Genomic DNA, 17,408 nt, shown 5'->3' with positions numbered 1-17,408 from the left:
TGAACATACCCGTAGGGTACTAGTACACGGAACAATAATCAGCCGAATCGGGCTGATTATCGTTCTGTGTAATAAAGACAACGATCAGCCGATGATCATCAGTAATGTGGCCGCCGACTGACAATATACATTACCTATCCAGGCTGCAGGGCTCCTCTTCCTCTGTCCTTCTCCCCGAGTCTGCGCACTCCAGCTTCAGAGTGGCCTGTGTCAGCTGACAGGCTGCTCAGCCAATCACTGTCCGGGACCGCCACGGCCAGTGATTGGCTGAGTGGCCTGTCAGCTGACACAGGCCACTCTGAAGCTGGAGCGCGTGGACCCGGGGAGAAGCACAGAGGAAGAGGAACCCTGGACCATTGATAGGCAATGTATAACGTTTAAACAAGGGCTGCAGGGACATCGGTAACGATGTCTGTGCAGCCCTTGTTAAACGATTATCGGGCGATGTAATAATCCCAGTAAACGAGTGCCGATCTAGCAGATTGGCGCTCGTTTAAATTTATTATTGGGCCCCCATCGGCCCGTGTAATACCACCCTTAGGGCCTGTTCACACTGAGCAAAAGGCAAGGGATCAGTGAAGATTTTTTTTTTTTTCTGCCAGGAATCGTCTCTCACGGAAATAGACATTGATGCAAACTTTGCAGACTAGACTATGGTACTAGAATCTGTGCGGGAATTCTGCGCCGAAAAGTCTCAAAGCGGAAAAATTAAAGCCCCATTGATTTCTATAGGATTCCGCAAAGGAATCTGCCCAAGGAATTGACATGCCAATTCTGCGGCAGAAGATTCCACTTGGAAATTCCACCGTGTGAACAGCAGAGCGGAACTCAATGGAAAATTGCTCTGCGTCACCTTTTTGGGTGGAATTTTAAGCGCGGATTAAGCGAGGAAATTCCTCAACTTTTGCTCAGTGTGAACGGGCCCTAAAGGCTGTATTACAGTTAGTAACATGGTGTCAATCAATCTATCATGGCATCAATCATTTGTGCTGTCCGTTTAACGCAGGGATAGGGAACCTACGGCCCTCCAGCTGTTGCAAAACTACAATTCCCAACATGCCTGGACAGCCAAAGATAACGCTTTGGCTGTCCAGGCATGATGGGAATTGTAGTTTTGCAACAGCTAGAGGGCCGTAGGTTCCTCATCCCTGGTTTAACGTATACATTTAAAGGGGGAAAAAAGTATGCGTCGCCAAGGTGACGTATTATTGGAATTTTACTTTGTGTATATTTGTGTACACAACTGCACAGGTTAGACCAGGCTGTCCACATAGGTCTTGTGATGTAGAAGTGTTTGCCGTCACCCGTGTCACATGGTTGTTAATGAGGTTAGGCACCAAGGTGACAACAGAAGGCTCCCTGCAGTGTGACAGCTGGGGGTAGCCTCCGTGTTGTGTGATCTCTGGCTGGTTACAGTTGTCCCCAGCACCATCCCGGCCTGCTGTTACGCGTTCACCTCACACCAAGACGTCAGGGGAAGCTATCAAATCTTTCAAGATTACAGTTTTAGAAGTATGTGACAGGGCCATGACATGTTTACCTGGCCATCAATTTTACGCAGCCTGTGGCCATGTTCACACACTGTGTATTTTACTAATAAACAATGGCTGTTGTTGCAGGTTGGAACAACGGCCGGGGTTTATTGACAACGAACGATTACATTATGGTGTATGGAACAATGGCTGTAGTGTGTAAACTATGGCCGGTGTTCTCTGCGGCCACACAAAAATAATTGACAGGTCTATTTTCTAAGGTCGCTGTTCACCAAACAGCGGCCGTACAAATGAGTCTGTGCTCACAGTGTAGAGTGCGGCTCCTGGCTGTACTTTACACTGTGGTCTATGGTAAATTGGAGTGCGGCGCACCCGAATGTGCCCTCATTTCAAATAACATCAAATGATGCAGTATCGGTCGGGTGAACATGTCACACATCGGCCGTTGTTTGACACAGCCGCGTCAAACAACGGCCAATGTCCTCTCTGTGTGTGAAAATTGTCTTGGATTGTGAGTACAGAGTCACTTTAAAAAACAGTCAGATTGCTCCAGAAGCAATCTGATGGTGACTGTGGGCAACTGTGTATATATATATGTGTGTGTGTGTGTGTATATATATATATATATAATTTTAATTCTTCAGCTTGCTGGACCTGTTTTAGGTCTCAAAGAAATCATATAGTAGAAAATATAATGCTTGCTGCTATTTTTTGGGTCGTGGCAACCTGCCCCGGGTCGTAATACGGTGGAGAGCTGCTGTTATACACCCCGCGTTCCTTCCTAGCTACTTAGAAGTTCTTTTTATCAGGTCACTAGTTTCCCGGTTTTGTTCCGGCCTGTGTACTGTACCGTGGAGCTATTCATGTGTCATGAGGAATAGATGGATGGAAATGTTAGGAAACGTTCAGTGCACCTGTGATCAGTGACCCGGTGGGTTTATGATGCGGAGGGTGGGGAGGTCTGCATAGTGTTACTGGAGCTTTCTGTTCCTTGCTGATGCCTCTCACACCTTTATAATCCTATTGCTGGTTACATACAAAGTATTTTCAAATCCTGACAGAACTGGCAGCATTGGTCTCTGTTCACAGTGATTTTGTCATTATTTTATTTTTTTCGATGATCCATGTTGATCTGCCCATTAGAGACAATGGCAATGATGCATTAGATTTTTGTCCCAGATACAGTGTTTCTCCGAAAAAAAGTCAAAGTCTTATATTAATATTTTTCTCTCTCTTAGGCCCCGTTCCCACTGAGCAAAGGTAGCGGAATTCCGCGACGGAATTGTCCACCGCGGAATGCCGTTGGCCTCCCGCTCATAATGGGGGTCTATGGGAGGCGCGCGCTCCTGCTCTGTACATGCTGAAGAATGAACATGTTAATTCTTCAGCGCGTACAGAGCAGGAGGGCGCGACTCCCATTGTGAACGGGAGGCTTAACGGCATTCTGTGGCGGACAATTCCGTTGCGGAATTCCGCTACCTTTGCTCAGTGGGAACGGGGCCTTAAAAGGGGCTATTTTCAGGGTAAGTCTTATTTTTGGAGAAACACAGTACTCCCCTACACTGTAGCCCCACTCTTTTTGGTAGTTAGCCGTCATACTGTATGTCCCAATGTTGTTAGGCTTCTATACTGTAATTTTCTCTGTAGTTAGTCCTCCATACTGTATACATTCATTCCCCTTCTGTAGTTGTCTCCCTATACTGTATACCTCCCCATCTGTAGGAAGTCCCAATACTGTGTACCTCCCCCTCTGCAGGAAGTCTCCGTACTGTGTACCTCCCCCTCTGCAGGGAGTCCCCGTACTGTGTACCTGCCCCTCTGCAGGGAGTCCCCGTACTGTGTACCTGCCCCTCTGCAGGAAGTCCCCGTACTGTGTACCTGCCCCTCTACAGGAAGTCCCCGTACTGTGTACCTGCCCCTCTGCAGGAAGTCCCCGTACTGTGTACCTGCCCCTCTGCAGGAAGTCCCCGTACTGTGTACCTGCCCCTCTGCAGGAAGTCCCCGTACTGTGTACCTGCCCCTCTGCAGGTAGTCCCCGTACTGTGTACCTGCCCCTCTGCAGGAAGTCCCCGTACTGTGTACCTGCCCCTCTGCAGGAAGTCCCCGTACTGTGTACCTGCCCCTCTGCAGGAAGTCCCCGTACTGTATAGCGCATCCCCCCCCCCCCTTGCAGGAAGTCACCATACTGTATAGGTATTCCCCTCTCCCCCTTCTATGGTTAGGCCCCCTATACTGTATACCCCCCAGTACTCTATACACCCCCTCTGCAGGTAGCCCTAATACTCTATCCCCCCCTCTGTAGTTGTTCCCCTATACTGTATACCTCCCCCTCTGTGGTAGAGACCCCTATACTGTATACCCCTCCCCTCCCTTTGCAGGTAGTCTGCATACTTTACACAGTAGTAACCAATCGCTGCTCAATTTGAGAAACAAAAGCTAAACTGTGATTGGTTACGATCTGTCAAAAATCGGGCACTTTTTTTTGACAGATTGATGACTCTGGGCTAACATCGGTAATGTTCACCTTTTGTGCTCTAGAAATAATTTCTTTTGGATCTGTCAGGATGTAATACATTAGTTTTTTTCCTCTTAAAGGGGTTATCCAGTGCTACAAAAACATGACCACTTTCTTTCAGCGACAACACAACTCTTGTCTCTAGTTCAGGTGCGGTTTGCAATTAAGCTCCATTCACTTCAATGGAACTGAGCAGCAAAACCCCGCCCAAGCTGGAGACAGCTATAAAACCCACTGCAAATATTACACAGTCACAGGACACGGACCTCATTTGGATCCTTTTACTACGTCTCGTTTGCTGTTGTGCAAAGATTTCCATATCTCCCTCTAGAGAGACAGAGACCTGATTGTGTTTTTTTTTTTTTTTTTTTTTTTTAAATATACAAAGAGCCCTTCTATAGAGTGGTATGGCACCATATAATATGGGGCTTGTCATCTCGCTGCAGGACGTTTTTTCACCACACCTAGCAATATGGCTTCTTATACAAGGTGGATCCAAATAAAATGCTAGAAGTGGCTATATCATTAGATGTATTCTCATGTTAAATGTTATGGCCTTTTACTAGAATATGTTCTAGTACTATAAACAACGGGACCCCAATGATAACAAAGGTGCCTCAGGCAGACTCCCTGCACAGCAGTGTTACAGGCAACCAGTGTCTAAGGGTGCGTTCACATGTACAGGATCTGCAGCAGATTTGAAGTTGCAGATTTGCTTTGAATCTAATCTGAGCCATCAAATCTGCTGCAGATCCTGTATGTGTGAATGCACCCTAAAGGGGAGTGTTGTTTTCTCTAAAATGTGTGAGCTCCAGTACAGCGTCAGGGTATTGCCACAGACTTTCCAGCCCGTAAAGTTTGGCCCACCCAAACAAAATCATGTGCATCCCATTAACTGTGTGTGTGTGTGTGTGTGTGTGTGTGTGTGGGGGGGGGGGGGGGGGGGGGGGGTCCTGCTTGTGTGCTTCATTCCCGCACTCACCAGTCTGATTGCAGGGGACTGTATTAGAGCCCTATTACACTGAGTGATCGGCCGAATGATTGCTCCATGTAATGGAGAAAACGATCGCCAAAGAAATGATCATTGTCTGATCGTTTCTTTAGGCCCGGACCTAAAAATTATCGGCAATAGCAATGCGCGGCTGGTGGCTGAAAATTTAACACAGTTTACATTACCTCTCCACGCTCCCGGTCTTATCCTTTTTTCTGCGAAACCACCGTGGCCAGTGATTGGCTGAGCAGCCTGTGAGCTCAGACAGGCCGCTCTGAAGCTTAAAGAGTCACTGTCGTATATATATATATTTTTTTGCAGAAATCAATAGTCCAGGCGATTTTAAGAAACTTTGTAATTGGGTTTATTAGCCAAATATGCCATTATCTGCATTTAAAAAGCCTTTCCCCAGGTCCCCGCCCCCTCCCTCCTCTTTTCCATCCACTGCAAAAAATCTGGAAATTTTGACTTGTTGCATCAGACGTACCCAGTCTGTTCTAGGGAGAGGGGAGGAGGGAGTTAGCCGACAGCAGAAAGCAGATAACAGAGGATTACAGGCACGGAGCTGGGTGACAGCTGTAATCAGAGGTCAGAGAGGTCAGCGCTGACTGTCAGAGGAGATAAAGGGTGAGGTATTTGTAGATTAACTCTTTGTTGTCCTGTTTTGGTCTTTTATTAAGCTCTCTCCATAGGAGAACAATGAAGACAGGGGGGAGAGCTTCAAACTACTTTTTCATGATAAAAATGGATTTTTTTGGCTAATAAACCTAATGACAAAGTTTCTTAAAATCGCCTGGACTATTGAATTCTGCAAAAAAAAAATTCACGACAGTGGGAAGTAGAGAACAGGAGAAGACCGGGAGTATGGACAGGTAATGTAAACTGTTTGGGAAAGGGCTGCACGGACATCGCTAACGATTTCCGTGCTGTCCTTGCTAAACAATTATCAGGCCGTGTAATAGGCCCAGTAAACAAGCGCCGATCTAGCAGATCAGCGCTCGTTTACAGTATTTGTTGGGCTGCCATCGGTCCATGTAATAGGACCCTAATTCTATACAGCCAGTCTCTTCCAGTGAGTAGAACTGAGTGGTTAGCGGGGGAGTAAAGCACAAGCCCACACATGCTTGCAGATAATACGTGGACTTTATAATGAGTGTGGCCATACCCTCTCATTTATATTATCTCAGGAGGGGAGGGGACGTAGTGGGACCTTCTCTCCTCCAACAACCAGGCCCGGTTTTGGGTTTTAGACTAATAAAAGTGCATCTTTCTCTGCTCCGCGCTCTGGGTTGCCTAAAATGTGACATTTCAGGTGGACCAATATAGCCTCATATATTGTACTCGGAGGCTGTGTTGGGTACAAAGGCCTCCATTAGGCTAGCTACGGTCATAGTAGATTTATTGTTTTCTGAGCTGTATGTGTTCTTTTTTCTGAGATAGAAATGAGGAAGTTTCCATCCATGTGTTATTAACATACTAGTAGTACAAGTACTACAGCTAATACAGCTACTTAGAGGAAGTGAATCCTGACAGTTCTTGCACGTGCACATTCTTCACTAGTGAATTCCATGTAGAAATGACGTAAAGTAGTTATGTTAAAGGGGTTGCCCAGCGAAAATCAACTGGTGTCAGAAAGTTATATAGATTTGTAATTTACTTCTATTAAAAAAAAATCTCAGGTCTCCCCATACTTATTAGCTGCTGTATGTCCTGCAGGAAATGTTGTTTTATTTTCAAGCGACTCTGTACCCACAATCTGCCCCCCCCCCCCCCAAACCACTTGTACCATCGGATAGCGGCTTTTAATCCAAGATCTGTCCTGCGGTCTGTTCGGAAGGTGATGCAGTTATTGTCCTAAAAAAACAACTTTCAAGCTTGCAGCCCTGTGCCCAATGGCCGTGGCCTAGATTGTGTATGCATTAGGCTGGCACACCCTCTTTATCCCTCATCATCATTAGGAATGCTCCAGGCAGATTGTCTCCTATTCCCCACCTGTGGCAGCGCGACACATGGGTTGGATCGTTAAGCATCTGTGCAATGTTCAGCATGGAGAAAATGTTCCAGCGGCATTCCTAATGATGAAGAGGGTGGGGAGGAGGGACGGAGGGGTGGTGCAAAGTTAGGGCATAAATACTCCCGTAGGGCACGGGGCTGCAAGTTTAAAAATAGTTTTTTAGGACAATAATGGCATCACCTACCGAACGGACCCCAGGACAGATCTTGGATTAAAAGCAGCTATCCGAAGGTACAAGTGGTTTGGTGGGGGGGGGGGGGGGTCAGATTGTGGGTACAGAGTGGCTTTAAGTCTGTACTCTCTGCTGACATCTCTGGCTGAGACAGGAACTGTCCAGAGCAGGAGAGGTTTTCTATGGGGATTCATAGAAAACCAAGACAAAGTTCCTGTCTCGGCCAGTGATCTCAGCAGAGAGCACTGTATCAGACTGAAAATAAAACAACATTTCATACAGGACATACAGCAGCTAATAAGTATGGGAAGACTTGAGATTTTTTTATAGAAATAAATTTCGAATCTATATAACTGAAGCAGTGATTGATTCTCTGAATGGTTTTGTTAATGGTGTGAAATTTCACACCAGGTGTGAGCATTTTGTGTACATAGAGTTTCTACCGCATTCAGCAATATTTGTCCACAGAACTTGAGGCAGGTGGCTGCTGTCCGGCCATAACTTTCAATCACAGTGGGTTGGTCTCAGGACTGAGACCCAGTGCGATCTTAACTTTTGACAACGGCAATGCTTAAAATAGGTAGGCAGGTATGTGCTTCCTGTAGGTAGTTGCCCCTTCGGTAGGCAGGTGGTCTCCTCTTTGTGCCCTAATAAATGAATTAGAGATATAGGGGGAGATTTATTAAACATGGTGTAAAGTGAAACTGACTCAGTTGCCCCTAGCAACCAATCAGATTCCACCTTTCATTTTTCAAAGAGTCTGTGAGGAATGAAAGGTGGAATCTGATTGGTTGCTAGGGGCAACTGAGCCAGTTTCACTTTACACCATGTTTGATAAATCTCCCCCATAGACTCACTAATCCCCTTCCCCAATGTGCTGCTTTGTTTGATAATTTGTTACCCCCCCCAGGTATCCACTGTTCAATCACATGATCTGTCCCATTAGTGCTGGCAGTTGGTTTTCACTTAACATACAAGCAAGGGGGATTGTGGGACAGTGTCTGCCCTGTTGATGGGGTCGCAGGGGTGATTGTAACAAATGTATATTGTGTAGAATTAATATAAGTATTATATTATAATTTTTTTACCTGATTTGCGGTAAATACATGATGTAGTCAGCAATGTAGGGCTGTGGAGTTGGAGTCGCGGAGTCGGAGCTAGTTTTGGCTGGATGTTGGAGTCAGAAAAAATGTACCAACTCCGACTCCAGCTTTAAAAATTTTGACTTGAGTTTTGATATGAATTTTATGTTTTGCTCATCAATATATTTTATGAGCAACATTCTAATAGGACACTGGCCCTATTAGATAAGGGTGGTCGGGTAATATATCAGTAATAGGACACTGGCCCTATTAGATAAGGGTGGTCGGGGAATATATCAGTAATAGGACACTGGCCCTATTATATAAGGGTGGTCGGGGAATATATCAGTAATAGGACACTGGCCCTATTAGATAAGGGTGGTCGGGGAATATATCAGTAATAGGACACTGGCCCTATTACATAAGGGTGGTCGGGGAATATATCAGTAATAGGACACTGGCCCTATTAGATAAGGGTGGTCGGGGAATATATCAGTAATAGGACACTGGCCCTATTAGATAAGGGTGGTCGGGGAATATATCAGTAATAGGACACTGGCCCTATTATATAAGGGTGGTCGGGGAATATATCAGTAATAGGACACTGGCCCTATTAGATAAGGGTGGTCGGGGAATATATCAGTAATAGGACACTGGCCCTATTACATAAGGGTGGTCGGGGAATATATCAGTAATAGGACACTGGCCCTATTAGATAAGGGTGGTCATGGAAAAGTTGTCGGTCACTATTTGGCAGTTTGTTTCTGAGCTGGAAGAGTCCATTGTTTGGGGGGAGATCTGTGCTGTTCTCTTCCTGGATGCTGGATGACTGTATATGAGCAGCAGTGTAATATGAAGGTATCCTGTGTAATATAGATGAGGAGGAGAAGACATAAGTAATGCAGCAGTAACCTCTGTCCTCAGTGTGGTGACCCGCTCTATATCACTATGGCTGATCTGTCAGTGGAGTGCGTTTCCCAGCCCGTGCACTATGATAAATGACATGACAAATTGCTATCACATGATTAAACCCCAACCCATATAATAGCCAATCCCACAAAAATTGCCCCACATATTAGCCAGCCCTTCCAATAGTGCCCAAATAGTAGCCAGCCCCTCAAGTGTCTCATATAGTAGCCAGCCCCCCAATAGACTCATATATAAGCCAGCCCTCCCCATAGTCTCATATAGTAGCCAGCCCTCCCAAATAGTCTGATATAGTAGCCAGCCCTCCCCATAGTCTCTTATATAGTAGACAGCCCTCCCCCATAGTCTCTTATATAGTAGCCAGCCCTCCCCCATAGTCTCTTATATAGTAGCCAGCCCTCCCCCATAGTCTCTTATATAGTAGCCAGCCCTCCCCCATAGTCTCTTATATTGTAGCCAGCCCTCCCCCATAGTCTCTTATATTGTAGCCAGCCCTCCCCCATAGTCTCTTATATAGTAACCAGCCCTCTACATAGTCTCTCATATAGTAGCCATCCATCCCCCATAGTCTCATATAGTAGCCAACCCTCCCCCATAGTCTCTTATATAGTAGTCAGCCCTCCCCCATAGTCTCTTATATAGTAGCCAGCCCTCCCCCATAGTCTCTTATATAGTAGCCAGCCCTCCCCCATAGTCTCTTATATAGTAGCCAGCCCTCCCCCATAGTCTCTTATACAGTAGCCATGGTGGGCCAGATGTAATTAAAACTCTGAATATACCTTTGTGTATACATAGACTGCATCTTTTCTTATGTATTTTTTTAGGGCATGCAGCGGGCGACTAACGTTACCTACCAAGCTCACCATGTCAGCAGGAACAAGAGAGGACAAGTTCTCGGAACAAGAAGTGGTTTTCGAGGCTGCACGGTCTGGCTAACAGGTACATACATCTATTGGTTGTACGCTATAACAAAGGTGACAGCAGAGACCACACCATAAAAGGCTCCTTTATACCTAAAGGGTATGTGCACACTGAGATAATTTTACGGAAAATCTGTTGCGGAATTCGCTACTCGTGGACGGCAGCGGGCACGCGCGTGTCCGCCCATGTCAACATGTTCATTCTTTGGATGGATGAAGGAATCCGCTCGTGCATAGAATGGAATCCGTGCCATGGGCGGAGACGCGTGCGCCGAATTCCACGATGGATTTTCCGTCAAATTTCCTCAGTGTGCACGTACCCTAAGGCCTTATTCCCACAATTTGTGTATCAGGGACGACTTGGAAGGCCTGGAATCCCCCCCCCCCCCCCCCCCCCCCCCCGCACGGTAGCATCTCCAGTATGATGCGGGGAAACTGTATGAATATGTGTGGTGCTGTGATGACACAGCCGCGCATGTTAAAACAGTTTTCCTGTTCCCAGTATCGTATTGAAGATGCTGCCGTGCGGTGGCCCCACTTGGTGAAGACAGTCAAAGAAGCAGTAAATACAGAAATCGTGAAGTTTCAACCCCTCAGCTGTGGCTTACTTACGTCCCCTTGAAAACACTCAAGTTACTAGGACGCTGACAGGTGTGTCTCTGTGACCTAGATTTATGTAACACCAGGTACCCTGCGGGCTGCCTAGGCTGACATTTGGATTGCATATAAGAACATGTGATAAAAAATATGTTGCTGTTTGGCATACTACCCCATACATTGTTTTACTTTTTTTTTATAATTGTGCCTTGATATCCTGTGTTCCATTGAATTTAAAGGAGATTGTAATTAAAGAATGTATACAGTACTTACCCCTCCCCGTACCCCCGTAGCGCTGCACTCACCACTCTTAAACTGCTGCCAAATGTCCCTTTTTCCCTGCTTCCTGGTAAGTTCCATTCTATCTCCTGCTGCTGGAACGCTGACGCTGTTGGACTGCCTATTTAACCAGTCAATGACTGTGGAAGTGTCCCGCCCCACTCACTGATTGGCTGTGTGGACAGTCCAACAGCTCATTATGTGTTGTAGCATGAGCTGCCGGTGGCTGTTAGAGATGGGTAAGGCATCGCTGCGGGGGGACAGGTAAGTATACGTTCTTTATTATGTTCCCACAACCCCTATCTGCCGGTGAGTTTTATGCTTTATTACTGTTGCCTTAGAAAATATGAAACGGGGACAATGTTAACGATGTTACCATAATTTTGTATTGCAAATATTCAGTATTTTTTTTTTTAACCATTCTGTGTTCCCAGGCCTGTCTGGTGCTGGAAAGACCACGGTCAGCATGGCCCTGGAGGAGTATTTGGTGTGTCATGGCATTCCTTGCTATACTTTGGACGGGGACAACATTCGTCATGGGCTCAGCAAAAATCTTGGCTTCACCCAGGAAGACAGAGAAGAAAATATCCGTCGCATTGCAGAAGTTGCCAAGCTGTTTGCTGATGCCGGCCTTGTTTGCATTACAAGTTTCATATCTCCATATGCCAAGGTAAAGGTTATGTAGATATTGGTCCTTTTTGCTTATATACGTTGCATTCTCATATGTAGGGCTAAAGTACTTATACTGTGTGACGCTCCTGTCCTGAAATTATATAGTTACATATTCCTGGTCCGTAGCCATCGTCATCAGATTAGGGTTCAGGTACTGCTAATCCTACAGGGTATGTCCTGAAGCAGTGGTCGGTAACCTTGGGGAGTTAAAGATCCAGGACTACTGGGCTCATGCACATAATGGAGAGGACTACTTATTGTCCATGTTATTCAGGAGGATATCTCTGGATCGGCTGCACAGAACATTCTGTTCAGCTTCTCTGTCACTTTTTTATTTTTTATTTTTTCTACATTTGTGTCTGTGTTTTATGTTGTGTGTGGAATTGTGTAGTTTACTGCATTTCATGCGGTTAAAAAAATATGTCAAAGCTTTCCATAAATACTAGGAGTTTTGGAGTTTTTCCTGCTTATACACCAAAAGTAGACTCTTAGAGGGGGTATCCAGGCTAAGAAAATGTCAGTTCTATTGAAGTGAATGGAACTGAATTATAATACCACACACAACCTGAGCAGAGAGCATAGAAAATTCCACAAATAATAGAAGTATATATTCTACATAGCGGGACGGAATTTTACACTTCTGTAATTTCTGGGTTTTATAGTTATTACATGGATTTGTATTTTGTCTGAACCAATTTAACTGAAACTGAGCAGAAGAAAAGGGGATGAAGTCTTAAAAAAACAACAAAAAATGAAGTTTAGTCTGTGCTGACTACCTCGCTTTATGGTTATTTATCGTCACCAGATTTTTACAAGTTTTCATTTTAGTTATAAGAAGTTGCATTAAAAGTATGACATGATCTTTCAGGGTTTGTTATCTTTAAAGCAAAGGAGAGCCGCATTTTCTCTGTAGACATCAAGGACTGTCTGGTACTTATAGAGCTTATAATACCTTATTAACAATTGCTTATTTTGGCCTCTTTTTTTAGGATCGTAACAATGCCCGGCAAATTCACGAGGCCGCCAGTCTGCCATTTTATGAAGTGTTTGTGGATGCCCCTTTGTATGTCTGTGAGCAGCGAGATGTCAAAGGCCTGTATAAAATGGCGAGAGCTGGTGAAATCAAAGGTAAGCTTCATCTGGAAATCCTTTGACTCCAGATTCTTCTGCAAAGATGTGATAGTTTAAATGCCTCCACCCGGAACTCTAGAAGCGCGTCTTTTTTGTTTCTAAATAAAAGATCAGACTGTGATTCATAAAATAAAACTTTTTTTTTTTTCCTTCCTTTTCATCTGTACACAAAGATCAGCTCATGTACATAGATTTAGTAAAGCATTACTGTGACTTAAAGCGACTCTGTACCCACAATCTGACCCCCCCCAAACCGCTTGTACCTTCGGATAGCTGCTTTTAATCCAAGATCTGTCCTGGGGTCCGTTCGGCAGGGGATACAACTTTTAATCCGGCAGCGCTGTGTCTAATGGCCGGGGCTTATATTTGTATATGCATTAGGCCGCCACACCCTCTCTGTCCTTCCTCCCCACCCTCCTCATCATTAGGAATGCTCCAGGCAGATTGCTTCCTATTCCCCACCTGTGTGCATAATGAACATGGGCTGGATCGTTAAGACACCTGTGCAAAACTCAAACAGCAGTAAATGTTCCTGGATCATTCCTAATGATGAGGAGGGTGGGGAGGAAGGACGGAGAGGTGTTACCAGTCTAATGCATATACAAATGTAAGCCCCGGCCGTTAGACACAGCGCTGCAGGATTAAAAGTTGTTTTTAGGACAATAACTGCATCCCCTGCCAACCGGCCCCCAGGACAGATCTTGGATTAAAAACAGCTATCCGAAGGTACAAGTGGTTTGGGGGGTCAGATTGTGGGTACAGAGTCGCTTTAAAAGATACTCCGGCCATTTTCAACTTTGCTACAGTGTGTTGCTGCCCTGGCGGAGAACATAATAAACATGCTATTCTTTTATTTCGGTGCTTTCCCGGTGTCCTCCTACAACATCTCCGGGTCCCCCACTGAATATTCCAGCCTCCACTTCAGTGACAGCCTGCTCAACCAATAGCTGACTGTCTGTATGGACTGATGAGTCCGTCTTGGAAGTGGAAGCTGGATTTTTCAGGGGGGAACCCAGAGGTGCTGCAGGATTACACCAGGGGAGCTGAGGTAAAAAAAAAAATGGATTTTTGAACCGTAGAACAGCTGTTTTAAAACTGATCAAAAAACTAAATGTTAATATAACCAAACACATGAGTGTAAGACAAATCCGATATTTAAAAGACTTGAGTGTTTTATACTCACAAAATGTGATAAGACAGTATGATTTGACATATAGCGTCTATGGCAGCAAGGCCTCCCATCAGTTTTGGCTTCTTTGTGTCCTTTCTGCTACAGGAGATACGTATAGGAGAATGAAACCTCAAGCATTCAGACTCAGAAGTTTGTCTTTATAGCAGAGCCTCACCAATCAAGCCATGGTGATGCTGGGTCCTTACTAGTTAAAGGGGCACAATATACTAATGAGCTATCCTCAGTGTCAAAGAGGCGGAGCCTATGTTTCTCTGGGTACAAGTACCGCTATCTGTAGCAGTGCTGTATTCCCACCACTTGCATCAGCCAAATACAACACAATGAAGCGTAGCGGTGCTGGGGCCCAGGGAATTGTAGGCCCTGCCTCTTTGACAATATTCACACACCAAATAAAGGTAAAAACGCAGACAATATGGTATGTTCTGAATTCTTTCATTGATATCTATTCAGCGGTGAGGGGGTGACATATATTAGTTTATATTAAGTGATATAGATGCATATATTTAGTATAGATGGCTCAGCTTTCTCCATTCGCTTTTAGGTTTCACTGGAATCGATGCTGAATATGAGAAGCCTGAAGCACCAGAATTGGTCTTAAAAACAGATTCTTGTGATGTAAATGACTGCATTCAACAAGTTGTCGAGCTACTGCAAGAAATGGTAAATCATTGGCTTTAATAATAATAATTGCAATGTTTGTCATAAAAATGTAACCTGTGCAGTGGTGATGGTTCTCTGTACTGGCCCATCCAAGGAAGGGGGAGTGCCTCATAGGTGGTCTAATATTAGGCGCTTTATTACCGGGGCGATTATCTGCTGAATCAGGCAGAATTGGTCAGATATGGCCCTATGTAATAAAAACGGCGATCAGCCGAGGAGCTGATCGGCTGATCGTTGTCCTTTAACATGTTGTAGAATTATTGGCCGTGCGTCGATGCGTTTAATATTGATGCACAGCCAATGGCTAATGAGGGGTTAAAGAATAAAATACAGATGTATGCTTACTAGAGATGAGCGAACCTTGAGCATGCTTGAGCCGAACTTACGGCATTTGATTAGCGGTGGCTGCTGAACTTGGGATAAAGCCCTAAGGCTATGTGGAAATCATGGACATAGTCATTGGCTGTATCCATGTTTTCCAGACAACCTTAGAGCTTTATCCAAGTTCAGCAGCTAATCAAATGCCGAACGTTCGGGTTCGGATCGACTCGAACCCGAACCCGATTCGCTCATCTCTAATGCTTACCTGTCCATGCTCCCCTGGTGTCCTCCTGGCTTGTTTCTGGGATTCCCCGCTGACCACAGCCGCTATTGACACCTCCAAACCTGTCTCAGAAATAACTCTGTGATGCTGTCCTGTTTTGGCCGGTCATTGGCTGAACGGCCTGTCACTTCAAAGACAGGTTCTTTTTTTTTTTTTTTTTAAGTTTTTTATTTAATGCTTTTTAAAATGTAACAGTAAAAGGCATAAACTAATGCCAACAGAGACAAAACTTTTATACCAGTGAGCAAAAGGGTACAGCAGTAGTACATTTCAACCATCCGATCAATGGAAAATATGCAGGTCAACCTTACTATTATACTGCGGCCTATGCAGTGTCTAACGAGAGACCTGGTTCAGAAGTGTCAGAGGCGGCTGTGGTCAGTGGGGGATGCCAGAAACAAGCCAGGAGGACACCGGGGGAACGAGGACAGGTAAGCAACATCTAATACAGCGCTTAAAGGGAACCTGTCACCCCCCATGCCGGGTCAGTGCCCAGCCCACCCCGCGCTAGAGCCCCTTATATTCACCTCGTTCCTGAAGTCCCATTCCTGGAGCCGGTCCCGGGACGGAGATAACACAGTGGGAAGTCCAGCGCGCGCTGCTGAGATGAGTCCGACGCTCATAGAGAATGACGGCTCCATTCATTCTCTATGAGCGGTCCTTCTCTATGGGCGTTGGACTCATCTCAGCAGCGTCTGACTCACCTCAGCAGCGTGCGCGCCGGACTTCCCACGGTGATATCTCCGTCCGGGAACCGGCTGAAGAAGCGGGACTTCGGGAACAAGGTGAGTATAAGGGGCTCTAGCGGGGGGTGACAGATCCTCTTTAAGCTAGATTCCCCCCCTTAAAACGTATACATTAAACAGACAGCAAAAAGCATAGTGAGCCTAGCTTTAGACTAAAAAGCAGATGGCCATTTTAGATGAATGCGGAGGGAATTCAAGGATCCACTTTAGGACTTTTTTTTTTTTTAATATGGTGGTAAACATGTAATGCTTACCGCTCCACGCTTCTTTGGTGTCCCCGCTGACTGCACCTTACTGGTCATGTTGCAGTCCCATCTCAGCCAGGGATCAGCTGAGCGGGCTGTCACTCCTGTGACAAGCGGGAGTGTGACTTGCGGGGCAGTCAGTGAGGAACACTGGCAACACTGCATCAGATCAGCAGGGGAGTGTGGAGAGGTAAGCAGTACATCTTTGTTTTGTTTGCCAATAGGGCAACAATATGTAGAACTAAAAAATTTAAACTCTGGATAACCCCTTTAAATAGTAGTTCAGCAAGTACTGTAATTGTGCACTCATTGGGGGAGATTTATCAAACATGGTGTAAAGTGAAACTGGCTCAGTTGTCCCTAGCAACCAATCAGATTCCACCTTTCATTCCTCACAGACTATTTGGAAAATGAAAGGTGGAATCTGATTGGTTGCTAGGGACAACTAAGCCAGTTTTACTTTACACCATGTTTGATAACAAAAATTGGAGGGTCACTTTAAAGCAGTGCCAGAAAGTCAAATAGGTTTATAAATAATCTGAGCGATATATACTTACTGATGCACTGTGCCGGTGTTATATCCACCTCAACGAAGCCAGAAAACTGTGCGACAATCATTGGCCTCAAATTATGGCCAGTTATGCCACCATGCATGAAAGCAAGGGGGATTGTGGGAAAGTGTCCACAATGTTTCTCAGCCACAGTTCAGAGAAAAAGCAGAAAGTGATGAGATTGATGGGAGAGAAAAATCATACAGCTATTTAACCTAAAATGGCACATTTGTACTTTACTGTATAGTTCTGTACACTATGCGTAAGATTATCGCAGAACAAGAAAGTAGCCTATATTTAGAGCTACGGGGTGTGGGAATGCTTTAGGAACAGGCTAGGTGCGCGCACACACACACTTTGACTGCAGCAATGATATGATTGTATAAGTGTGCATGTTCATTCTTCAGCGCGGGGGGGAGGAGCCACGCGCACCTGTCATAGAGTGTCATTACGGCATGGAGGCTGGCAGCAATTCCGCCGTCGTTGCTCTGTGTGAATGGGGCCTTATAATAAATGAGGATAATGAGAGGTCCATTCCATTGTAATTCCAGTCCATCGCACATCCTCCTTTTTAGTATGGAGTTCCAGGGTATATAGTAGCTTTGTTGGTCTCTATG

At 45.3% G+C, this 17,408-nt stretch overlaps 1 protein-coding gene across 3 annotated transcripts in view; it reads left to right on the top strand.

Moving 5' to 3' along the window:
* PAPSS1 (3'-phosphoadenosine 5'-phosphosulfate synthase 1) overlaps nucleotides 1-17,408 on the top strand; it is an 80,353-nt gene that overhangs the window by 24,766 nt on the left and 38,179 nt on the right. For 2 of the 3 annotated variants that reach the window (XM_069978440.1, XM_069978438.1), the window contains exons 2-5: nucleotides 10,019-10,133; nucleotides 11,425-11,660; nucleotides 12,652-12,790; nucleotides 14,527-14,645. In XM_069978440.1, the coding sequence (XP_069834541.1) occupies nucleotides 10,019-10,133; nucleotides 11,425-11,660; nucleotides 12,652-12,790; nucleotides 14,527-14,645 (609 nt within the window). Of the gene's footprint in view, nucleotides 1-8,017; nucleotides 8,096-10,018; nucleotides 10,134-11,424; nucleotides 11,661-12,651; nucleotides 12,791-14,526; nucleotides 14,646-17,408 lie in introns of those variants that run through there. The other variant, XM_069978441.1, reaches the window with a different exon arrangement.

This window comes from Dendropsophus ebraccatus, chromosome 7 (genome assembly GCF_027789765.1).
Source record: "Dendropsophus ebraccatus isolate aDenEbr1 chromosome 7, aDenEbr1.pat, whole genome shotgun sequence".
In the NCBI taxonomy this organism is placed as follows: domain Eukaryota; kingdom Metazoa; phylum Chordata; class Amphibia; order Anura; family Hylidae; genus Dendropsophus; species Dendropsophus ebraccatus.
Note: the sequence above shows the minus strand (reverse complement) of the source record. Positions and strands in the feature narration are given on the sequence as shown.